The sequence below is a fragment of the Dromiciops gliroides genome, chromosome 1 (assembly GCF_019393635.1).
Source record: "Dromiciops gliroides isolate mDroGli1 chromosome 1, mDroGli1.pri, whole genome shotgun sequence".
In the NCBI taxonomy this organism is placed as follows: Eukaryota; Metazoa; Chordata; class Mammalia; order Microbiotheria; family Microbiotheriidae; genus Dromiciops; species Dromiciops gliroides.
The window spans coordinates 706216331-706241605 of NC_057861.1; the positions used below are offsets into that span (position 1 = coordinate 706216331).

Consider the following 25275-nt stretch of genomic DNA (forward strand, 5'->3'; position numbering starts at 1 on the left):
TTATGTCGGGGGCAGCTAGGTGGCACAGTGGATAAAGCACCGGCCCTGGATTCAGGAGTACCTGAGTTCAAATCTGGCCTCAGACACTTGACACTTACTAGCTGTGTGACCCTGGGCAAGTCACAACCCCCATTGCCCCGACAAAACAAAACTAATTATGTCTGTTTCATGTATATCAACAGATAATCATTGGGAGAAGCTCTGTGGTAGGAGAGTTTATGAGCTAAAGTGTTAGAGAAACCATCTCATCCCCCCAGGTTTTACCCCCCACCTCCACCCAGAGCCCCCTGAGGCACAAAAAACCTTGCTCTTGAGACCAATGCTCGTCCAAATGGGGGTTGAGAGTCAGCTCAGACCCTGTGATACTAAAATTCAGCTTGACTGGAATGTAGAGTGCCTATGAGAAGCCACATTTGTCCCCCTCATTTGCAGACTGTGGGAGTGGTCCCCAGTCATCCCTACCTCTTTGTAAGCTTTAGTCATCCAGGCAGCATCCTGCTCTGCCCTTTGCCCTTGATGTATTGCACAAGGAGGATGCCACTGGTGCCTGCGTGAATCCCAAACACAAATGAACTTGTATTAGATGCTTGAGGGTAGAAGAATGAAAGGCTGCTTTTGTGCTTTCATGTTCTTGGAGACCTTTTTTGTCTCAAAGGTTATAGAGGGTGAGGGAATGGAGAACAAGCAAGAAAATGGTTGTATTTTGTTCCTTTTTTGAAGCATAAGGGGATCTTGTTATTTATTTATTTATTTGCCACTCTTAGTGTTATATAAAGCTACGTATTAAAGGGAGATGAGTGCAGACTTAATTGATCCTAGTGAACTGTATGTAGCCTGAATTATTCTGAGACCTGGATGTTCCCTGTGGGTTTTTTTTCCTACTGCAGTCTAATCTTTGATTAGATAGTTGAAAATCACTTTTTGCATGTACAATCTTTAATTCGTTCCCAGTGTAGTATGCCTGTTAGAAAGGAAGGAGGTGTTATTTTATTTCAGAAGTGGGATGGTATTTCTTTATTATCAATGTGATCCAAAATTTTTTTCTAGTTTGTTCAAGAAAAGTGAATATAGAGAACAGAAAAAAAAAATCTTACACATTCATTAAAAAAAAAAAAATTCCTTGTTTCTAACCAGGATCATAGGAATGAAAGTGAGTGATACCTGTCCTGGCTATAGTTTCAGAACTAACAAAACCCCCAAAAAAACAAAAACCCAGGACTCTGGTTGGAATGGATGACCTGCTTCTTGCCATATGAATCACTCATCTCTTACTCATTGAGTAACTGATGTGTAGTCAGCTCTATGATAACCCCTGTGAGAATAGTGAACCACTCCTGAAGAGTCCAGCCCTGGCCCTCCAGCTTTGCTTATGCAGACCAGTTTGCCGAGGATCCCAGCTCCTTCTCTCTCACCTCCCAAGGACCTTTGCCTTCTCCCCTGGGTTTCCATTTTTCATGACTTCATAAGACCTTCACTGAACCTCCTGAAGCTTCCTGGCCCCTAAGCCTAGCAGGCTGTCTGGGTCCAGACTCCTGCTCTGCTGGATCCCTAAGTGCTTTGCCTCCTGCTGCTGACACCAGAATCCACTTTTGGCAGCAGTACTCTTGTGCTGTTCTGTCCCTCTGCTGCCACGCAGGCAGAGCATCCAGATTTGGTGCATCAGCCTGGTGAAAGTACTGAAAAGCCATGTCTTAAAAGGATCGACTGAAGGAACTGAAAATGCTGTACCTGGAGAAGAGCAGACTTAGAAAAGACATGATAGCTGGCCTCGGATTACTGAGTGCTGATCACACAAAGAGGAATTGGTCTTGCTTTTCTTGGCCACAGGGAAGGACTAGAAGCAGTGGACAGAAATGGCAGAGAAGCAGATTTAGGATCAGTGTGGTGGTGGTGGTGGGGGGGGATGGACAGGCTTGTCTCTGAAGGGAGTGTCTGTCTCTCCCTGGAGGGTGACCACTTGTCCAGTGTGTCATAGAGGAAATTCTTTAGGGTTGGGTTGGACTAAATGTCCGGAGTATATTTAATCCAGTACTGTAGTTTTTAAAAATAATCTCCTGACAAGCGCAGGAGATTTCAGTTTGGATTTCCCTCACAAATAGGCATGTGTAAAGAACCGCTCCCCCCCCCCATCTTTCTCCAAAGAATGTGGGTCCTGTAATTTCATGAATAAAGATATAACTATACACAAATTTTAGAGGAAAATGGGCCACAAAACACTCTCACGGGAATTCTTTGCTGACATGATCATCTCTTCCTCCAGAATGGTCGCTGCCAAGTTCACCACACTGACTCTGTGCCAGTGCACTGGGCTTGGTTTCAGCTGACAGCTGCCTAGTGTAGAATTACTATACCTTGGGGTCAGAGACAGAGCTTTACTTTTTTTTTTCTTCATTAGGATTAAGAAAGACCTTCCAGGTTGAGATATTCAGATCACTCTGACCTTTTGTAGGCCATTTCAATGAGAAAAAACTAATGAAAAGTGTATCCACCTCCCCCAAAGTTTCCTTAACTCTAAGAGTAGTGATGAAGGGGTATCAGCCAAATGGGCATCAAGGAAAAGAGTCTATAGAGATTGAAGGCTTGCTGCGTCCTTGATATTCAGGTTTGAAAGGGTCGTCAACTCCTTTAACTAAACCAGAAACAATCCTCTGTGTGAAGGATGAGGTTATCAAGAAACTAGCCCTCTTCCTTTCTACCAGAACAGTTGGAGGAGATTGAATACTGGAAATTCGATAGCGTATATTTAGAGCATTTTTAATGGCAAACTTTTTTCAGAGCAGGAAGGGAGATTAAAGATCATCTGGGCCAACCCACACATTTTCCAGATGAGGGACACTAAGGCCTTGGGAATGGATGTAACTTAAACAAGTCTCAGCTTGTTAGTAAGTAACCTGAACTGAAGACCTCTTTAAAAGAGGAGGAAGTGTGTATTTCCATATGAGTTAAGGTTTTATTTTGACATATCCATTCAGCCAACATAGAGATCTGTGCAGGAAGTTATCAGAATCAAAGTCACCTTCCTTTAAGGTTATGCTTACAGAGCTGATTCTGTTTGCTGTCCTCTTCCTATCCCCATTCTCTCGTGGGGGCTTTTGGTTTGTGGAGGAGCAAAGACTTAATGTATTACTTGATAGAGTACCTGAAGGTGTAGAGTGGATGAAGGAGTCTCTTATTGTCATGAAACAGGGAATGTGAGGAGAAAATGAAATCATTTAGAGAGCTCTAAATGCAAATACTCGATGATGGTATGGACCTGGAGATTGTCTTATTTTATTTTTTAAAGATCAGCTTTCTATAGTATAAAAGCCCTTTGACCTCAGCGGATAGACACGTCAGAGTTACAGTCATTTTTATTAGTCAAAATCAGACTTCCTGATTTTTCTCATAACTTAGTGTTTCAGACTTGGATAACTTTACCCTTTTGCTTCAGTTGGCATTGTTTCCACCCCTTATGATTGTTCTCCTAACAGGCAGTGAGTTATTGGGGATGGAGTGCTTGAAGAGTTAGAAAGTCTCCTGGGTTTGAATTTCATGGCCAACACTTAAACCTTAGCTAGGTGACTGTGGGCAAAGCACTGAGCTCCAGTTTCCTCATTTGTAAAATGGGGATAAAGTGCCGTTAGCATCACCCTCAAGGAATAGCATTATGGTATAGTAGATAGAGTAGGTCCCAGAGCTAGGAAGACCCAGGCAAATTCTGCCTCTGACACAGACTAGGCATGTGACTGAGCAAATCACTTAACTGTTTCCCCAGGAAACTCTCTAAGATTAAATTACAGAGAAGGTGCAGACCAGCGTTAGTAAAGGGAGTTTCCACATCCAGAAATTCCCTATGTGGCCATAACATCATCCTTAACCTTAACTCCCTTATAAGGCATTCATGGTGAGGCAGAAACAAGTGGATTGACATTGTATTGCAAACTTCAGAATTTTATATAAATGTCCACCTCAGTAAGTCAGACAGTACAGACCACTGCTTGCCCAGTTTTATGGGGAAATTAAAAGAACACAAGTAATGTTATGGAAAACCCGTTCCTTTTTACCTGCTGTCATGGGGCGCAGAGCACCCCAGAATTTCTCTGGGGCACACCGAGGAATCTTCTCCTTGAGAAACTAAACCAGAGGACAGATAACGCCTAGAGGAACCAAATCGGACTGAGCTAGTTTGGGATTCCTACCCTTCATTCTGGTCTCCCTTACCCTGGGGAGATAAGTTTGGGTGTGGCTGCGTCCGTCCTTTGTGTCCTGAAGAGGGATCCATAGCCACCCCTCACCCAATTCCTCTAGTCACTACTAGTGGGGGATGGTCCTCCACTCCTCACCCAATTCCCCCAGCTACCACCAGTGGGGGATGGTCCACCTTCATTAAAGGAACTTTCCACAGGCAGATGGTCCACCCCCATCAGGCCTCTATAAAAGTACCTTCCAGTCTCCTGTTCGAGGAGATTTGGTGCCTCTGAGCCATGTGCTTTATGCCAAATCTCCTCGAACAGGAGACTGGAAGGTACTTTTATAGAGGCCTGATAACTATGATGATATAAGAAACAGAAGCCGGCAATAAAATCTTATTTATTACTAACGAAACAAAACAAAACCAAACTTTAGTTTGCCAAACTGGATATAAGATTTCCTTAGTGTGGAGCTTAGATTTTAGTCTTTGGTAAAAAGAGTAGATCCTGGAGAACCAGAAGGAGGGGGTGGGGTGGGGGGAGAGCAGTGATATAGTGGGAAAATGCATTGGAATTTGCTTGAATTTCTAGCTTGTGCCATAGGCTACAGCAACAGAGAAAAAGCAGAGTTGTGGTATAGCTTTATTAGCTTTATATCAAACTTGGGTCCACTCCTGAATGAGGTGGCATGGGCCTCTGGCAGAATGTTGTATGGTGCCTGGGAAGAAGTATAGCAAATAGAAGACTGTCCTGGGAGTCAGAATTCATGGACCCTGATCGTGTTTTTGATACCGAGTAATGTAAGTCCTTTAGCAATTTGCTCACGTTTTCAGTACTGACAAGGAACCAGAGTACTACCTGGGGTCTGCCCTCAAACTGAGTGCTACGTTTAAGAAACACTTTCCTTCCTGTTCTTCCAAGAAATATCTTAAAGTAGATATGTCTCTGCCTTCTTTTAAAATAAGAAAAATCTATTTCCCCTGTATTTCTTCTGTTATATACGGGCTTCTTTTGTATTCCTGTGGTTTGAGAGTCTTAATGTAATGTATTGAGTACTGAATTTGAAGTCAGAAATACCTGGGTTCAAATCCTCCCTCAGAAATTCATTAGCTGTGCAACCATGGACAAATTGATCTCTCTGTAACTGTAAAATGGTGATAATAATAGGATCTACTTCTGGGGGGGGGGTTGTGAGGATTGAATGAAAATGAGCTAGTGTATCTAGGACTCTTTGCAAACCTTAAAATGTTATAGAAATGCAAGCTGTTTGCTGTTTTAGAAGATGATCATAGAAGGCCACTATCATTCATCTAAGAATAAAAGGCCCTCCTTAGGATGGTTGGAGTTACAGCATCGGAGCCACTGACAGGCTGGATGGGGACTGGATGCTTGTTAACACTTGTATGAGGCACTTCTTACAGTAAGGCCACTCACCACAGAAATTGCTGTAGAAGAGTCTTCTTGGCATGGTTAGAGTTATAGATTTGGAGAAAGGGAAATTGGTCTGGGAGCCAAGAAATTGGAATTCTAGTTCTGCCAGTTCTGTCTCTGCCACCATCTACCTAACTGATACTCAGCAAGGAAGGTTTGCTCTTTGGGCCTTGGTTTCCATATCTTAAACTAGGTGATCTCTAAGTTTACTTTCTGTTCTTTGATTCTATACTCCTGTTTTTCGTCTAAAAGTGCCCTGACCATCTGGATGGAAAACATGCAGAGAAGGGCAACAAAGGTGGCAGAAGCCATCAAGCTCATGCCATGGGTCAGTCAGTTGAAGGATTTAGGGCTGTTGACCCTTGAGAAGAGGAGATGTCAGAGGAAGGTGGGGGGACACACACAATCGCTGTCTTCAAGTACATGAAATGCAGTGATATGTAAGAGGTGTTGTTAAATATATTCTTCCCGACTCTAAATAGCAAACCCAGAATCAATGGGTAAGAAGTTGCAGAGAGGAAAATTTAGACTTGGTGTAAGGGAAAATTTTTTGACAAAGCTATTCAGAGTGGAATGGTCTGTCTCAGGGAGTGTGAAAACTTCTCTCTTGTTGGATACCCATAAGCAGAGGGATATGTCTATTTGTTGGGTTTGATGTAGAAGGGATAGCATGACCTCTGAGGTTCCTTCCAACTTTGAAATTCTGGAAACTGCTCAGCCTAGAAGAACAGAACTATGGAAGTCATTTAGTTCCCTGAGTAGGCTGGGCACCTTGTGTTAGTTCCCACCCCAACTCCTCTATTCTTTTTTTTTTTTTTTTTTGGCAGGCAATGGGGGTTAAGTGACTTGCCCAGGGTCACACAGCTAGTAAGTGTCAAGTGTCTGAGGCCAGATTTGAACTCAGGTCCTCCTGAATCCAGGGCCAGTGCTTTAACCACTGCGCCATCTAGCTGCCCCCCAACTCCTCTATTCTTAATAAGAAACCCACTCACACACATAAGAAATCCCATGCTGATACTTTCCTCAAGGCAGAGAGAATGCAAACCTTGAGTTCTGACTCTGTATATAGTGTTCTTGAACAAATCTCCACTAGCGGCGGTATCCTTCTGGCTACTTTGCTTTCTCTCAGTGAATAATGCTATCTGTGTGTTCCTGTGCCTAGACCTGCTGTAGTTCTTCCACCTGGACAGGTGGATTAAGTGCACTTTCAGAGTCTTTTCTTTCCCTTTGCTCCATGGAATAAAGTCCCTATGGGGACCAAAGGCAGTACTGCTGCCGTCAGAAGCTCTCTAGGGGTAAAGTGAGCTAAACCAAGAGAACAATTTGCACAATGACCACAGTAACATACAGGAAAACAACATTCAAAGACTTCAGAACAATGGTCAATGGTAGTATATGGTTCTGAGTTCAGAAGCTGGCCTCTTGACTCTCAACAAAGAGGTGACTGACTTTAGGTGCCATATGTGGCATTCATTTTCAGGCATAATGAATTTATTTGTTTTGCCTAGTTTCTACTCATTTGTCATAACGGAGAATTCTTTTGGGCAATGACGGTGGAAAAACGAGAGTCATTGAGAAGTGACATAATGTAGAGAAAATACCATCAGTAAAACATTTTTAAAAGCTTAGGTCTCAATAAATATTACTAGACAATTCTCAAGAATTAGAGCTATTTTGATTATCTGGATCACATTATACCTCATTTAGTACTTTTAAACCCAATTATACCTCATTTAGTACTTTTAAACCCAATCCCCTCTCCCCCAAACAGAAAGCTTTTGGGGTTTCCCGGCCCCTATGGCCCATCTTTTTGTGTATTGTTCTAGGTTTTTATCAACCCAGAAACAAACACAGTGACCTTTTGCTCATTACCATTTAACCAAACCTCCCAGTGTGACACACCCACCTCCATTTTACAAGGATTTTTCTTCCCTATCTTGGACAATATCCTTGCTCTGTACTGCCTGACAGAAGGGGTCTTGTAAGCTACTCTTTTGACAAGTATATAAAGAATCTGTAACTATAGAAGCAGTGGGTGAAAGCAATTCAGCTTCTATGTGGAATTTTTTTTTTTGGACCTCTTTGCTGGCAACACTGATAGAATTTTGCAGCAAAACATGAAATGCAAAAATCACAGAATCTCAGAGTTGGAAAGAATTTCAGAGATTATCTTTTACAATCAGAGAAGAGAATGTCATCCAGAGACTTCAGGCAGACAGGCACACTAACCACTCTGAAAACTAATTTAGAATTATTCTTTTAAAAAGTGTCTAAAATGCCCATTCATATGCTGGATCAAGAAGATCTATTTGTAGTCATATATGCCAAGGAGGTTAAAAAAAAAAAGAGATAGAGAACAGGTCCCATGTGAAAATATCCATAACATTTTGTGGTAGCAAAGAATTGGAAACAAAGGAAGTATCCATTTATTGAGGAATGACTAAACAAAATGTGGTACATGGATTCAATGGAATAATTACTCTTCTATAAGAAATGATAAATATAAAAATTCAGAGAAGTTTTGAAAGATTTATGTGAATTGATACATAATGAAGTAAGTAGAACCTGGAAAACTGTATAGACAATGACTGCAACAATACAAATGGAAAGAACAAAAACTTCTTGAATGATGCGTAACCATAATTCCCAAACTTGGACCTAGAGAAGAGTCCCTTCATTTCAAGGATGTTGGGCTACAGATGTAGAGTATTGCATAGTGTATTAGATACAAGTGATGTGCTTCCTTTCCTCTGTTTTTAAATCTTTATTACAGAGACTGACTTTCACCCATTAAAAACTACTCTGAAGGGCAGCTAGGTGGCCCAGTGGATAGAGCACCAGCCCTGGATTCAGGAGTACCTGAGTTCAAATCCGGCCTTAGACATTTAACACTTACTAGCTGTGTGACCCTGGGCAAGTCACTTAACCCCAATTGCCTCACTCAAAAAAAACAAAAAAACCAAAACTACTCTGAGTTTGACCATTCAATCAGTTCTCTAACTATTCTCACTTTACTTTTGGTCCACCTTTCTCTGTGTTGTCTACAATGACATTAGATGTTTTTATGTGCTTCGCTAACATCCAGGTAAGCTCTGTCTCCAGGCTTCTCCTCTAGAGAAGCAACATAGCTTGGAGGAAGAACTTTGGGAAGTTGGGAAGATTGTAATTCAAATCCCAGATCAGATGTGTACTAGCTCTGCGGCACTGGGCGAACCACTGAATCATTCTTGACCTCATTTTGTCATCTGGAAAATGGAGGGATGGTTTCACTCACCTCTAGGGTTCCTTTTAGCTCTGGGTTTATGATTCACTACTCTAGCAATCCTGTCAAAATAAGGAAACAAAGGTAGCCTAAGATGATGTGTTCTTGATTAAGCCATGCTAGCTCTTATTGCCAATTACTTTTCTTAGTGTTTTTTAGATAGTTCTTTGAAATTATATTCTAGAAATTTGAAAGAAATTTAAATTATACTTATAGGCTTATAGTTTGCAGACTCAACTAAACTTCCTTTTTTTCTTCTTCTTCTTCTTTTTTTTTTTTTTTAGTGAGGCAATTGGGGTTAAGTGACTTGCCCGGGGTCACACAGCTAGTTAAGTGTTAAGTGTTTGAGGCCGGATTTGAACTCAGGTACTCCTGACTCCAGGGCCGGTGCTCTATCCACTGCACCACCTAGCTGCCCCTTAAACTTCCTTTTAAAAAAAAAATTGAGATAACAGTTGCCTCAGTTCCTTAGTACCTCCCCGATTTTCTTCACTAACAATGGCTCAGAATTCCCTGCCAGCTTCTCATCTCCCCCTGAGCTATTGACACTCTTGACACCATTCTTTCCTTGGGCATCAACATTGGGGCAACTCCTCTCTTTATTCCTTACCAGCAGTGTTTATCTTTGTGTCCTGCCAAATTTTATTCTTGAAAGCTTCCAATCCTTCTTGAACTGACTTCTCCCATAGAATTTTTCTCCCTGGACTCATACATATTCTTAGACCTTTTGCTCTCCTAAAAATCAAGGGTACATGTTATACTATGCCTAACTTTTCTCTCCTGTATCACAGAATCTAAGATAGAATGGTTAACTTCCTCTTAAGCTTCTGTTTGTTTCTACTTTAGAAACCATGTCTTCCTTGTTGGTTAGAGTCAGTTGTAGAATAGCAGTTATCCTTGTTGGTTCCTTGACCTTTTGAAGGATGATATTATCATTTAGAATTTATTAGCTGCTTTGCTTTTGGCAGAGAGGGAGGGTGGGGGGGGGGTGGATGAGAGATATCCAGCTAATAAATTCCCCCCCTCACCAAGACTTTAGATCAGACTTTGCATATGTGATATTTTATTTTGCTTTTTAACCTTAAAACTAGTGACCTATGAAATTTTTATGAGCCCTTGTGTTTCTCCTGACCTTTCCTAAAGAGGAACTAATCAGTGCTTTGTAGCATTTACTTCTCTAAAACTAAATCTGTAGGAAAATATTGTTTTACATACACATGGAGCAGCTTGAGGCAGAGTATAAGTGTGACCTGCTTGCAATAGACCTAAAATTAGAGCCCCTAGTCTCAGAATCATTACACACAAGACTATGTAACAGATAAAATTCAACAAATTTTTTAAATTGTGTGTAAGTATATATGTAAATATATGCACATATATTTACTAAATCCTCACTAAGAATCTTTTTAACTGAGAATTCTCGACTTTCTTCTCAGACATTTTTAACAGAAGAAGAAAAGAAAAGGATCTGGGCTTTTTGATAGGATGACTTTTGTGCTCTACCATAATGTGTGTGCTTTGTGTTATAATCATGGAGGAACACATAGAGGCTAATACCCATAGGATCCAGCATGTTTGGCAACCCTGCCCTAGAGGCGGAGGATCACTACTGTAGAAATTTCCCATTAGGATATTTGTTGTGAAAAGGTAACAACGAGGCTTAGAACCACTGTGAAGCTTTGGTTAGCATAGGCAGAACTACATGATGAAGTCTGCTGCTTTAGCTCCGTGGCATGAGACCAATGAAGAAGCAGTTGGTGCCATTTTGAAAACAAACCTAGGAGAGAGGAGTGAGCGAGTTAAGAAGGTGAAGGAGACAGCAGTGAAATGTTTTACTATCCAGCCACATAAGGAGAAGGTGACAGTAAGTTGAAGTATATCTGAATGTATAGCCTCCGAACAATGTGAAATTGTTGAGGGGGTTTTTCTTTTTGTTTCAGTCCTTTATATCACTGGGCCAAGGACCTCACAATGTGTAGTGCCTCTAGTAATGCTGCTTGGTACTTGGAAATTTAGGTACTTTCATGGCAACAAAGATATATGTCATTTCATATAAAAATATGAGTCACTCAGTGCTAATTTAACACTTAACTGCCAACACCAAATTCTAAATTTCTTTACCATCCTCTCCCTACCCTCTAACCAAAGGCACAGGAATTTTGAGCTACATTGTTTAACTGCTTAAGATGTCCCTGCTTTCTAAAGAAAATCTGATTTATAGATTAAACAGTGTTCTGTTAAAAGAGAGTAACTAAGTAAACTAGTAAGTAGATTATATGAAGTTATTTCTACAGGCTTTTCCATCTTTAATAGTTATAACTATATAACATTCAGTCAGCTCTCTGGAGAGTACAAACATGTATTGAGAGTTACCATAGAATGAGGAAATAACAATAGATGATCTTGACATTTGTGTTGAACATAGTGATATACTGGGGGAAGGAGATTCAGGCAAATTAAATATACCCCCTGTAACGATTGGAATGACGCCACCTGCTGGAGACTTACTGTAGAAGAGTTCTGCCCATGAAGCGAAGGTCTTTGAGGGCAAGACCAGGAGTCTTTTCTTTGGCATCAGGAAGTGACGCGGACTAGTGGTAGGAGGAAGGAAGGGACTGGCACTCTCTCTCGCTTTTTTTCCTGAGGATGCTGGTGGAGAGGGGAGCTAGAAATGCGCTCTCCCTTTAATAGATAGGAATCTAGGCCTTTCTCTCTCTCTTTACCAAACTCTTATTCTCCTTAATAAATGCTTAAAAGTCTAACTCTTGCTAAAGCTTATAATTTATTGGTGACCACTCATTAGATATTTTAGACAGTTTAGCTAGAATTATAGCCTTTAACACCCCCCCAAGCAGATGAAATTAACCTAGGAGACGCAGTGGACCTATTAAGCTAGGATGCTAATTGTAAGGAGAGTTTCACCCCATCATCCCCTGACCAAAGGAAGGAACGAAGAAAGGAAAGAGCAGGTATTAAGTGCTTGCTATTTGGCAGCACTGTGTTGAGCTGAATGCTAAGGCTACAAAAAGAAAAACGGAGGCAGTTCCTGCTCTGAAGAAGCTGCTGTTCTGATTGGATGTGATGCCATCCATAGGAAGGTTCATCTGTAAGCAGATGGAAAGACCTCCTCGTTCTTAAGGGTATTATAGGTCAGAAGGCAAGATGGGGCTGCCAATAGTGCAGCAGCAGATCAGATACCAAAGCCTTTGGTGAACCTTGGGATGCACTTACATGGCAGCAGGTAAATCCCGGTACTCTTCTGCTTTACCAGGAAGTAAATTGTCACTTCTTGCTCATCCAACTGATGTAAGTGCCCATATCTGCCCAGAGCTCGGTTTTCCTGAGTAGCTTATGGAAAACCATTGCATTGTTTATCAAAAGGAGGTAATATGGGATGGCATTATCATTTTGGGGGGTTTACCCCAGGGAAAATTATTGCTTAATTATTACAAACAAGATAATTGTTTGGTTTTTTAATGGACAATTTCAATAGAATAGTTTGTATGCAGCTGTATGAAAAACTACCACTTGAACCTTCTAACTTTGGCCCTGATATTAAGTTCCCTTAACACCTTTCCCCTTCACAGTTTTCTTAGTTGTGTGGACTACTGATCAAATACTTCAGCTAATGCAAGGAGGCATACTACAGTAACCACGGAGTTGGGAACTGTACAAATAGGAAATCAAAACTTCTGCCTTGGTACATTAGAAAAATCTTTTTGACACAGCATAATTAATTTCTCTTTGTACCATTTCTCTCTCTCCTTCCTCTTTTCTCCCTTCCTCTCTCTCTCCCCCTGCCCTCCCTCTCCCTCTCTCCTTTGTCTGACTCTCCTCCCTCTCTCCCCTTTTCCTCCTTCCTCCTCCCTTCCCCGCTCAAACTCCACATGTCAAAAACAACATTCATATCCTTATTCCCAAACCTGCTCCCCTTGTGAACACCACTGTTACTGTCAAGGGCACTGAAATCCTTCTAGTCACTAAGCTTCTCTACCTCTGTGACATCCATAATTTTTCAGTTTCATTCAACCCACATATCCAAACAATTTCCAGTTCTGTAGTCTCTATTGATACATTTGTTTTATATGTTCCCTCCTTTACCTTTACAAAGCCACTGTCCTATTTTATCTGGTCACTATGGTCTTTGATTGTAAATAGCCTACTATTGGGCCTTCCCATCTCAAATCTCTCCTTACTTTAATCCATTCTTCTTATCACTGCAAAAGGGACTTTCCTAAAGTCTGATTGAGTCACCTCTCCCTATTTAGTAAACTCTCATGACTCTCTGTTACCTCTAGAATCAAATACAAATCTCTCTACTTAACATTTAAATCTCTTCACAGCCTTCTGCTTTCCTACCTCTTTTCTTGGCCATCACTCCCCTCCATGCATTTGTGAGTCCCATCTGTACTTCCCTATTTGTTCTGCACATGCAATAAATAGTCCATCTTCAGTTACCGTGTCTGTGTATTGGTCATTCGTCATGCTCAGAATGCTCTCCCCCTTACCTCCTCCTTGGATTGCATGGCTTCCTTCATGACTTAGCCTAAGTGCCATCTTCTACATGAATTTTGTCCTGATAGCCACAGCGATGATACATCTTCTCCTAGAACGTCCTTATCTTCATTTTGTACATGTTCTATCTGGGTAAAAATGTTTATGTACATGCCGTCTCCCTCCACAGAATATAAGCTTCATGAGGGCAGGGGGTCTTTTCCTTTTGTTTTTGTACATAGGACTTAGTGGGGTGCCCGGGCATACCTGTTGTCAGTCTTTATTATCACTCAGGGAAATGAGATGTGCTGGTTCCTAAAGGATTTCTGTAGGTTCTGACCGGTTTCCATAAGTTCTGAGCATGTTTGTCAGACCTCGGCCTCCTATTTAGCTAGGAAATGCTCATTTCTCTCTGGTGCCTTATGATGATCGGCTCTAGGATGGTGACAGTGATGCCTAGTTAATCTCTTATGGTACCACTTTGTTCACCACCAATAAAGAAAATGAACCTCTTTCCTAAGTGTCAAAATTATAGCCCAAAGAAGAGGTTGCTATAGAACTGTCCTTTGTATTCCCAATAAGTCTAGATTATTGTTATTGCCTTGTGACTTTTTCTGGAGAAACTATGACTTTGAATATAAAGAACAGAACAAAAATGACCAATAAGAGGTAGTCCTTGAAAGATCACAAAGAATGAAAGAAGGAGGGGCAGCTAGGTGGAGCAGTGGATAGAGCACCCGCCCTGGAGTCAGGAGTACCTGAGTTCAAATCTGGCCTCAGGCACTTAACACTTACTAGCTGTGTGACCCTGGACAAGTCACTTAACCCCAATTGCCTCACTTTAAAAAAAAAAAAAAGAATGAAAAGGTCCATGTCACTGACTAAGTGAGGTTCCACAACATTGTCTGCCAGTTTTTTAGTACCTGAGCGTGTCATTCAACCAGCAAGTCATGTCTGATGCCAGGAACAAAGCAAAGGCAGTTTTGTACTAGCTTAGTGGCTCTCCTAAGAGTCCTCATTAGTCATTTCTGCTCTGTCCTTTTTAGTCCAATCATTCTCTTTGGCAGAGGAAACAGAAGCAGAATAAAGGTCTTCCTTTTCTTTTTTGTCTCTTCCATTACAAAGAGGATTCCTTTCCTTTTGCATTCCTCCTCTTCCCCAGTAGAACTTTGGGTTGTCCCAGTGAGCTTCCGCACTGTGGGCACAAATCTATGGTACTGTGGTCCTTCTCCAAAGTAACTTTATACCATTTTCACTGTGTATCTTTTCAAATTAAAGTCAGTCAGTGAGTTCTGTTTTCACAGACATTGGTCTTTCTACCCAGTTCCTCTTTTTCCTCATAGTCATCTTGCCTCTCTGAGAATTCTTAACTTTGTTCTCAAGAGCTAGGTGGCACAGCAGAGAGAATACTAAGCTTTGACCTCAGGACAACTGGAGTTCAGATACAGTTTCAAAAACTTACTAGCTAGCTGGGTGACCCCAAAGAAGTTCTTTTACATCTCTCAATCTCAGGTTCAAAGGCACCTTCCACTTGTAATTCTGTAGTTCTATGACCATACCTCTCCAGGCTAACTTCTCCTGGAAGTAATGGTGTCAGTGTTGACATGACCATTTTCATTTCTGTTATGCATGGTACCTACTGTGAGGCAATAGGAGTCATGGAATGAATTCAGGGACTCATAGAGTCCCAGAGCTGCATCATCTACTTCAGTACATGCCTAAACAGGCAACTCTTCTTCTGTGTCACCAAGTGGCCATCTAACCCAGTGGCTCTTGGGTGCTTCAAGACCTTTTCAAAGGGGTCTTTGAGCCCAACACTATCTTCACAGTAATACAAAGATATTTTATTTTCTAATATGGTAAATATTAATGAATATCACTCATGTAAACAAAAGCTAGTTGGAGACCTTAGTCATTTTTAAGAGCATAAAGTGGTCTTGAGACTAAGAAAGTTTGAGAACTACTGATGATGTAATGACCTCCAGAGATGTAGACAGGCAGCCTCCTGAAACAGGCCATTTTAGGAAACCTCTGATTGTTTGGAAGCTTGTCTTCATGTCAAGCTAGAATCTGCCTCCATCAATTGTGATCCTTTGCACTGGGGCCAAATCAGAAAAATCTGATCCCTCTTCTGTAGGAGTCTTTAAATACTATAAGGCAGTTTTCATGTTTGCCCTAATTCTTCTCCTCTCTAAACTAAACACCTCCAGTTCCTGAACCAGCCCTTCAGTGGTAGATTTTTTAGTCCTTTCACCATCTTAGTCACCTTCCTCCTAGGTGGTTAAACCTTTACTAATGTATTCTTAGATAGTACTGATTTTCCCAGTTGCCAGGTTTCAGTGTTGACTCATAGTGAGTTGTTGATCTACTAAAGCTGCTAGTCTTACCTCACACGAATAACTGTCTAGCCAAATACCCCCCATCCAGTTGTTGTTGTCCTTGTTGTTGTTGGTCCTTCACTCTTGAAGAAGACCATGACATTGGGAAGTAATGTCATGACTTGGAGTGAATTGGACCAACCTTACTCTCTCCTCCAGAGCCATATGGAGCAATGGAGATAGCAGGATGATTGGGGATGGCCCTGGTTGTTTAAGGCAATTAGGTTCAAGTGACTTGTTCAGGGTCACACAGACAGCAAGAGCCTGAGGCCCTCCCAACTTCAGGGCCAGCACTCTTTCTGCTGTGCCACCTAGCTGCCTGACACCCCCCCCCCAATCCAGTACTTTTGTAGCTGATTTCCAAAACTAGTGTAGGACTGTACATTTACCCTTATTAAACGCTGTCTCACTGGGTCCAACCCATCTTTCCAGGATGGTTGCAGTCTGGATAGGCTCTAGTTTCCATCATCTGCTGTTTCATCTCTCTCTCTCTAGTTTGTGTTATCCACGGATTTCATAAGCATGCCGCTCAAGGAGGCGATATCAAATCTCTCCTTGTATTCTCAGCCCCTACCTCATGACTTCTCTGTTTTGTTTTGTTTTGTTTTGTTTTGTTTTGGTGAGGCGGTGGGGTTAAGTGACTTGCCCAGGGTCACACAGCTAGTAAGTGTTAAGTGTCTGAGGCTGGATTTGAACTCAGGTCCTTCTGAATCCAGGGCCGGTGCTCTATCCACTGCGCCACCTAGCTGCCCTACCTCATGACTTCTTGTGCTGCATATTCAGTGTATTAAATGGAATTGGATTATATTTTACACCACGTGACTTCTCCTCTAATTGTTCCATCCAATACACAGATTCCCTGAAGGGATAATTCCTTTTTCTATTTGACATATATATATTTAAGCATCCACTATGTGCTTGGCCCTATGCTGGGCAGTAGTGATATAAATGTAATGAATGAAATAATCTCTCCCCTCAAGGAGTTGATGTTCTAAAAAATTATTTCAACATATGTGCACATTTCTAACAGTATTCAGTTAATTAAAATGCAGTTATTTCACCACTAATTTGATGCCCAGGGGGAGTATTCACTTATTTATTCTCATTGGGTTTTCCTCTGTAAATAGGCATGTGATTCCTGAGTTATTCTCACCATTGCTGTATCAAGGTATTTTTGCTCCATGTTCTTCCATGTTACTTTTACTGGAGCATTTGAACTTTTGTTGTAATTCAGTACCATTTGCCACAAAATTCAAGAGAGTTCTTGCATTGGTAATATGTGCATTTATAGAAATTAATATTTTGAAGTGTCCCTCATTGTGCTTCCATGTGTATTATAGGGAAAAGAACACTGTATTTGGAATCAGAGGTTTGTTAGTTCAGTTGTTCCTCACTCTTTGTGAACCCATGGACCATAGCAGGCTAGTATTGTCCACAGGGTTTTCTTTGCAAAGTTACTGGAGTGAGGGAGCAGCTAGGTGGTGCAGTGGATAAAGCACTGGCCCTGGATTCAGGGGACCTGAGTTCAAATCCAACCTCAGACACTTGACACTTACTAGCTGTGTGACCCTGGGCAAGTCACCTAAACCTCACTGCCCTGGGGAAAAAAAAAAAGATACTAGAGTGGCTTGCTATTTCCTTTTCCAGTGGATTAAGACAAACAGAAGTTAAGTGACTTGCTCAGGGCCACACAGCTAGTAAGTGTGTGAGGTTGGATTTGAACTCAGGTCTTGACTCCGGGCCCAGCTCTCTTTCCACTAAGCCATCTAGCTACCTTGGAATCATAGGACCTGGGTTTGAACTTGGGCTTTGAACATTGTTCCCTTAATATCTTTTAGCCTCATTTTCCTTATCTGTAAAATGAGAGAGTTGTACTTGATCACCCCGAGATCCCTTCCAGCTCCACATTGATCGTCTTGTTATCTATTTGAGGTCCAAGAGACCCAAGACCTCCAAGCTGCCTGAGTGGATATTCTCTTTGTATGCTTAGATCTCTGCTTTTCCATTGATTGAGATCTATTAATATCTAACTTATAGAGTTTAAATTCTATATAACTCAGGAATCAAATGCTTATTTACATTGGAAAAAACAATGAGAATAGATAAGTGAATACTCCTTTTGGGCATCAGATGGGACCATGAAGATCATGTCAGCTGACCCTTCCATTTTACAGAGAGGGGCGTTGTGATCAGAGAGCTTTGGTACTTTGTTCAAGATCACCTGGGCCAGGAAGTAACAGGAGAACTGTTTGAATCTAGATAAATTCCCTGCTTTTGCTTCTGAAAATTATGTCCTGTAGGAGCCACTTTGAGAGAGTTAAAGGACACGAGATTGGGATTTATGAATCTACCACTAACTAGATGACCTGGGGCAAATCCCTTAATCTTTCTAGACTCTAGTTACATAATCTGTAAGAGGGTTTGCCCAGTTGATTTCTAAAGTCCTTTCCAACTTTTTATGTTTCGGTAAAAACAACAAAAGACTAGTAGTTTACAATTACTCTGAAATAACCATAGTCCATTCTTCCTATAAGTCAAACTAAGGGTCTTTTGGAGACTTATTTGGGTGTCTTACTGGCTGATGTGAGTTATGGAAAGAACAAGGCATTGGAGGGAGTAAAAGATGGTGTCTTATTTATTCTATCTAGTGTTATATTCATTTTTTTAATCCCAACAGCAGTAACTCATATTTCACTGTATTAATGGCATAGGTGTAATCTCAGAAACCAGCAGGACTGAGGCTAATGGATTTCTTGAGTTTGGGAGTTCTGAGCTGTGGTGGACTATGCTAATCAGATGTCTTCACTAAATTTGGTATCAGTACGGTGATACTCCCCTCAGGACTGGGAGGCCACTAGGTTACCAGCGGTGGTGGACCAGCCCAGGGTGGAAATGGAACCATTTAAAACCCCCAGGCAGAATGGTAGTGGGATCTAACCTGTACTTCCAGATTGAGTGAGTTGGGAAGACCTAATTTAAAAAAAAAAAAGTGCTGGGGGGCAGCTAGGTGGCACAGTGGATAGAGCACCAGCCCTGGATTCAGGAGGACCTGAGTTCGAATCCAGCCTCAGACACTTGACACTTACTAGCTGTGTGACCCTGGGCAAGTCACTTAGCCCTCATTGCCCCCCCCCCAAAGTGCTTAGTCCATTTCTGCCCAAATTTATATAGTCACCATCCTTTATTGATGAAGCTTATTGTTATCATTCATTTTGTTTATTTTTGTCCACTTGTTCAGTTTGTTATGATGGATGAGCTCGGTGGCCAGTGGATAGGATGCTGGACTTAGATGCACAAAGACTTGAGTTCAAATCCTACCTCAGTCACTCTCTATATTATTGTGGACAAGTCACTCAAGTGCTCTCAGTCTCAGTTTCCTTATCTGTAAAATGGGGGTAATAATAGCCTCCACTTCTCAGGGATATTGTGAAGATCGATCAAATGATCCAAGGTTTGTAAAGCATTTTACAAACTTTAAAAGCTCTATATCAGGGGCAGCTAAGTGGCACAGTCGATAGAGCACTGGCCCTAGATTCAGGAGGACCTTAGTTCAAATCCGACCTCAGACACTTAACAGTTACTAGCTGTGTGACCCTGGGCACGTCACTTAACCCCAATTGCCTCACCAAAAAAAAAAAAAAACACCACCAAAAAAACAAACCAAAACCCAAAAACAAAACAAAAAATATATCAATATATAAATATATCAGTGCTATTGGTGTTATTATTCTAGATTCTAACCCCATATTCAATTCTGTAAACATTTATTAAGTACCTGCTATGTGCCAGGCACTGTGCTAAGTCCTGGGGGTACAAAAAGAGGCACAAGATGATCCCTGACCTCAAGGAGCTCCTAATTGAATCCCTGTTCTTTTATGCTAATGTCTGCTCCTGGACTGAGGGTTTCTTACTGACTTCTTGTTGATTATGTTGCCTTATTTGGCAGCGTGTCAGTTTTTGAACTGTGTCACTTTGTGTACACATTCTTCTGTTGCTGTTTCCTGGTTAAATTAACTCATTTCTAGCCTGAAATCAGAACTTGCATGACATCAAAGAAACCAAAAAGCCAAAGGAATATCTGTTTTTGTATTAAAACTCTTGGATGTAGGTAGAAAGAATGGAGTTCTTCATTTCAAATCCCAATCAGGATTCGGTTTAATTCATTTAAAACAGGTTGGATAATTGGTTCCTTGCAGGACACTCTGCACTGATTCTTTGTCTTATTGGTTACTCCAAACAGGAGAAGAAAAAAAAAAAAAGCCTGTGAGCCACCTACTTTCCCTGAATCTCCTCCTTGCTGTTTGAGTTTAAGATAATATTAGTGATCTTGCTTAACTGGGTTTAAGATTGTTGCATGTGACAACACAGCTCTCTTGTTTTGGAATTGCCATTACTTTCTAGAACAGCCACTCTGCGCTCCTGCCAACGTGCCCTGGGTTCCCTTGCTTCATATTACATTGATACTGCTTTGTCAGGGTAGAATTCAGCCTCACAGGGTTGGAGTCAGTCTCTGCTGACCTCACATCATAGTACAGCATGTTCAAATCCCGGAGAAGCCAGAAGGTTATTCGGCACATTCCTCCCCTCAAGCATGGAACCCTCACTTTCCTCGGAAACCGTATGTTGTGTATGTGTGTGTATCTGTCTTCTTTGCTCTCTTCTTCAATCCTATAGTTCTGCCGTTTCAGGTGGGGGCTGGCTTAAGAGACATGTGATAGGAGCCGAGTATTTGAAACTCAGCAGTTTTGGTTTTTTTCAGTGAACAGTTCTGAGTGCTGGCATTTGCTATTCTGATTTTTTTTTCTTTCTGTTTTGTTTTTTCTCTTGGGGCACTGTGGTAACTGTGAAATGAAGAAGCATGCGTTTTTTCCTCCTGGTTGACAGTTTTCCCATCCTTATTTTCGGAAGCATGGTCATTGTCAGAACACACCTCCCTCCCTGATTTTTTTCAACTCTCCCCTATAATGGACTGTTTAGATACAAGGTAAATGTTAGTCTGTGCGTGGAGAGTTACTTAAAAATCCAAGGTAACCAGGCCGCTCGCCCCACTAAGGACTGATCTGAAAAGACTTTCCTTTAGCTCTCATTTTAAAGGTACCAGGCAGGCACAACAACTAGATATTTGGGTTGGAGCTATTGGAAATACTATTTCTAATATTTAAAATGCCCTTCTCTCTTAGTTCCTCATTAAGTTTTCCTCAGAAGCATTTAAAGAAAGTTTTTTTTTTTACAAGACCCTGGGTTCAAGCTGACTTCTGAAGTAGAATGTGCACCCAGAGATGCTGAGCTTGGTGTTAGAGATCAGCAGAAGGGGCACCTGAAATACACCTGGCAGATTGATACATCACTTCTCCAACATGAAAGGAGTTATCCTGACTGGCAGAAATGGCTATGAATCCAGCCCTGTCCGTGCCAGTGCATTAGGTACTATCTCACCTCACCACTCTTCTTTTACTGATGTTTGAACTCTAATGTAGTCTTTAAAAATGGATTTCTTGAATGATTAAGATACAGGGGTTTTTTTAAATGGCAGCTGCTAATTGGCCTAAAGCTGAGTAGAAACTGAATACTTTTTGCCTGGTGGTGAAAATGTTGCTGCTATTGAAGTTTGATTTAGGATTGTTGTATGGATCTTCCCACAAAACTTAATGTACAATTTATTTTTATGCCTAGCCTTTTTAATGTCCGACCTATTGGCAGTTTCTCCTTTTCCCTCCCTGTACCTCCGGGTTCTTTGCAGGGCCTCTCCCTGCCCTACTCTTTGTTCTTCCTCTGCACATCTTTGTTTGTTCTGGGGTTATAAAAGGTCAGTCTACTGTGACCACATGTTTTGGGGCATCACAGCCAGGCATATTTCATAGAAAATCCCTGGGAGAAAAAGCAACAGTAAAAACAAATACTATAAAACCTTACCTTTAGCTCCTTCCTCATTTATTAGCCTAAGAGAGAAAAGGAAATAGGTACAAAGAATATTTAAAAAGGCTTTAACTAGATTGATTTTCTTTAAGTTGCTGTGGCAACTTATGAGAATAGCTACTGTAAAATTTGCTAGAGAATATAATTGTTTCTGTTGTTATTGGGTTTAGATTAAATCACTCCCCTCCATCCATCCCTGTTTTTCTTTGCCTAGTCACACTTTCTGTGTATTTTTAAAATACCAATAGAGCCACTGTTATAGAAGTTGTCCAGAGAAGAGTCTAAATGGAAGAAGAATCTCCTCTAGATTTAGAGATCATCCTCCAGGTAGTTCTTTGTGGATAACATTTATACAGATTGCATAAAGACCCAGAATATCATAGGTCATTCTCCTAAATAAGTTCACAACTAACTCAGAAATGTAAAGCCCAACAAACCACATAATCTGATGAAGTGTATGGAATAGTGTTTTGAAATGTGTAAAATAAAATACATAGGATTACAAAAGAAAACAAAAATAGGTAATTTTTTCTCATCCAAGTTCATTGCTCCTCAGAGATATAACCATGGATCCCTTGCTATGACCCCCACCCATGTTGTTAAGAACCCCTGCTATAGATGTATATTGAACTAGGCCCAAAACCCAGTAGGTAGAACAGAGTAGGTTGGATTGTGTTTAGCATCATGCCGTGTTTTCAACAACTATCAAGTTTCTCCCTTAAATTAAAAAAATATATATGGGGGGGGGGGAGGAAATAGTCTGGGTTAAGTAACTTGCCCAGGATCACACAGCTAGTAAGATTTGAACTCAAGTTTTCCCAACCCCAGGGCCAGTGTTCTATGCACTGTGCCACCTAGCTGTTCTTTGCTATTGAGCGGGGGGGGGGGGGGTGGAACCCATCTTTTTAGCACCATTATTTTTCCAGTAATGCTTTATGACAGCAAATCATACAATATCATAACATCCAGCAAATAAAGAATAAAATTTGTGGACCATTCAAAGAGCAGTGGAGAAACATCTAGGCACGTAAGTTGACTACAAATGACTTCTATGCAAGGAGCCGTGTCAAAGGTGTAGTTAAAGAGAATGACTGGATAAGGAGCCTGGGGTAACAGGAATGGCCCATAGGTTGACTTGGTATGCACACAATGCTAAAAGATCTTGAGGAAGACCCTTCACACATAGGGTGTTGATAAGAGAACATGGATGAGTCATATAGGATGTAAAGCTATGGACCGGCTGCATTCTGAACTATTATTAAGAATGACAGCTAATACTTATATCTCATTTACTTAGGGTTTGCAAAGTGCTCTGCCTACATTACCTCATTTGATCAGAGTACCTACATTAATAAGATTGTATCCCTGCATCTTCTTCACCTCCTAAATCCAAATCAGTTGCCACATTTTGTTGATTGTTTCTTACGGCATCTGTCTGATTCTTTCAACTCATGTAGCTATCACCATAGTTCAGGATCTCCCTTCTCCAGTCTATTGGAGAAAAACCCTGTGACTCATCCCCTTGGACTAGGCCATAGCTCTAGAGATAAGGGGCCTTGACCCCTGCTTAGGATCCAGATCAGTCCTCCTTAGCACCATCCAGATTCTCGTTTTGTCCTGCTGAAACTTTGTTATGTAAAATATTGATTAATAAAAAAGATCCCTCGTTGCTTGAAAACCTTTGCTCTCTAGATGTTCTCTGGTGTTTTTTTTCTTTTTTTATGATGGAGTTTACAATGTTGCCCTACAGTTAGGAAGGAGAAAACCTGTGATATGACACCTGTGTGACTCTGGGCAGGTCACTTAACCTCTCAGTGACCTAGACCAATGGTATCAAACTGAAACAGAAATGGGTTCCTGAAAGCTGCGTATTGACTTAGAAAGCTACATATTATTATTTCTGTTTTATTGTATTTTTATTTATTTTGTTAAATGCTTCCCATTTTCCTGAATTCAAATCTGGCCTCATATACTTACTAGCTGGGTGACCCAGAGCAAGTCATTCAGTCCTATTTACCTCAGTTTCCTCATTTGTAAAATGAGCAGGAGAAGGAAATGGCAAATCTCTCCAGTATCTTTGCCAAGAAAATCCCAAATGGGGTCATGGAGAGTCAGGCATGACTGAAAAATGTCTGAACAACAACAAAACCTAGGTGAAATGTTCAAGCACTTATGAATAATGTTCTCTAGTACATAGAACTCAGATACTCTTTAATCTGACTAAGATTTGGAAGGGACTACACTTAGAAAAAGACAGATGCCAAGATCTAAACGAATTTGCCCTCTCTCTATTTACTTTAACTTGAATTGTATATGGTTAATTGAGTATAGTAGTGTTAATAAATGTCTATTAAATTAAATTTATATTAAAATTAGAAATATCTCAACCCTCTGTCAGGTAAGAAACCTTGAAATTGACACAAGTAGCATACCTCCCAGAAGTGAATGGACATCCCTAAATCACTGAGACCAATACTAAGAAATGAAGGCTGCTATCATATAAAAAACTATGAGGCTGATTAAAAACCAGATAATCTTCATACTGGCCAGAAATAACCAATAAACTAGATCTGAGGAGTGTTAAATCTTAGAAGAACAGACATATAGAAAATACTTCTACCTAAGTATAAAAAAAGATAAGGCCAAATTATGAGAAAACAATGCCTTCCTCCATCAAGCTGTCTAATTGATCCTCCTAAAGTGCAGAAGGCATAGTACTTGACATAAAATAGTCACTTAATAAATGCTAGTTGCCTCACCAACTGACCAGTCTTCAAAAAATTTAACTTCTCTTGAGACCTCTGCCTAATCTAAGAGTAGCTATATTTGTGTGTGGCACACGCAGATTGATATTTAGCTAATCTCACCTGTAGTCTGAGTTTGGACTTCAAACATAAGCCCATGGTTGTACTTAAATATGTTTTCCTCACAATAAATTGTTTCCTTATAGGTAGACCTATTTCATTTTCCTAGTTTTCATGGAGTGTGTGTGTGTTTGTGTATGATATGTGTGCACATGTATGCATGTATGTATGATTTCATTAGTATGAGGAACTCCCTATCAAGGATATTCCTTCTGCCAGTGTAGGTAAGCACCTTTTCTGAAACTTACTATCTTAGAGAGCTGATGCCTAGGAGTGGTTACATGGCTTTTGCAGAGATCACACAGCCAGCCAGTGTCAGAGGTGGGACTTAAGCAACCCAGGTCTTCCTGCCTCCAGGGTTGATTCTCTCTACCTGCTGTGCCATGACACCTCTTGTAATAGAATCGAGAAAACCTCTAACATGTTTCCTGATTGTGGGAAAGCTGGTTTCAAAGTGCTCAGAAGAAAGACAGATGAGATACCAAGAGTCTTCTGGCTAAGTCAATCTAGAAGGAAGGAAAAATGCTCAAGTGAAATTCTGAAGACACAAAGGGAAACAATTCCAATTAAGAAGAATAAGTGTGTGGGGGGGGGGGATTTATCTCACGAAACCAGTGTAGATGTATAGAGAGCTAGCCAACCAACTTAAGTTTTAAGAAAGTATACAGAAGATAGAAGAAGCAAGGTGAGGTAACAGAAGAATACGAAAGTTTGTCATGGCCCTATAAAAAGAATGTAAGAAAATGCTAAAGCTCTAAATG

General features: G+C 40.9%; 1 protein-coding gene across 3 annotated transcripts in view; it reads left to right on the plus strand.

Annotated features, from left to right (window-relative positions):
* TMCC1 (transmembrane and coiled-coil domain family 1) overlaps window positions 1-25275 on the plus strand; it is a 195056-nt gene that overhangs the window by 99668 nt on the left and 70113 nt on the right. The window contains exon 1 of one of the 3 annotated variants that reach the window (XM_043969632.1): window positions 20281-20352. The exons of the other annotated variants lie outside the window; for them this stretch is intronic. Coding sequence (XP_043825567.1) covers window positions 20326-20352 — 27 coding nt within the window. The 5' untranslated portion in view covers window positions 20281-20325. Of the gene's footprint in view, window positions 1-20280; window positions 20353-25275 lie in introns of those variants that run through there. 3 annotated transcript variants of the gene reach the window in all.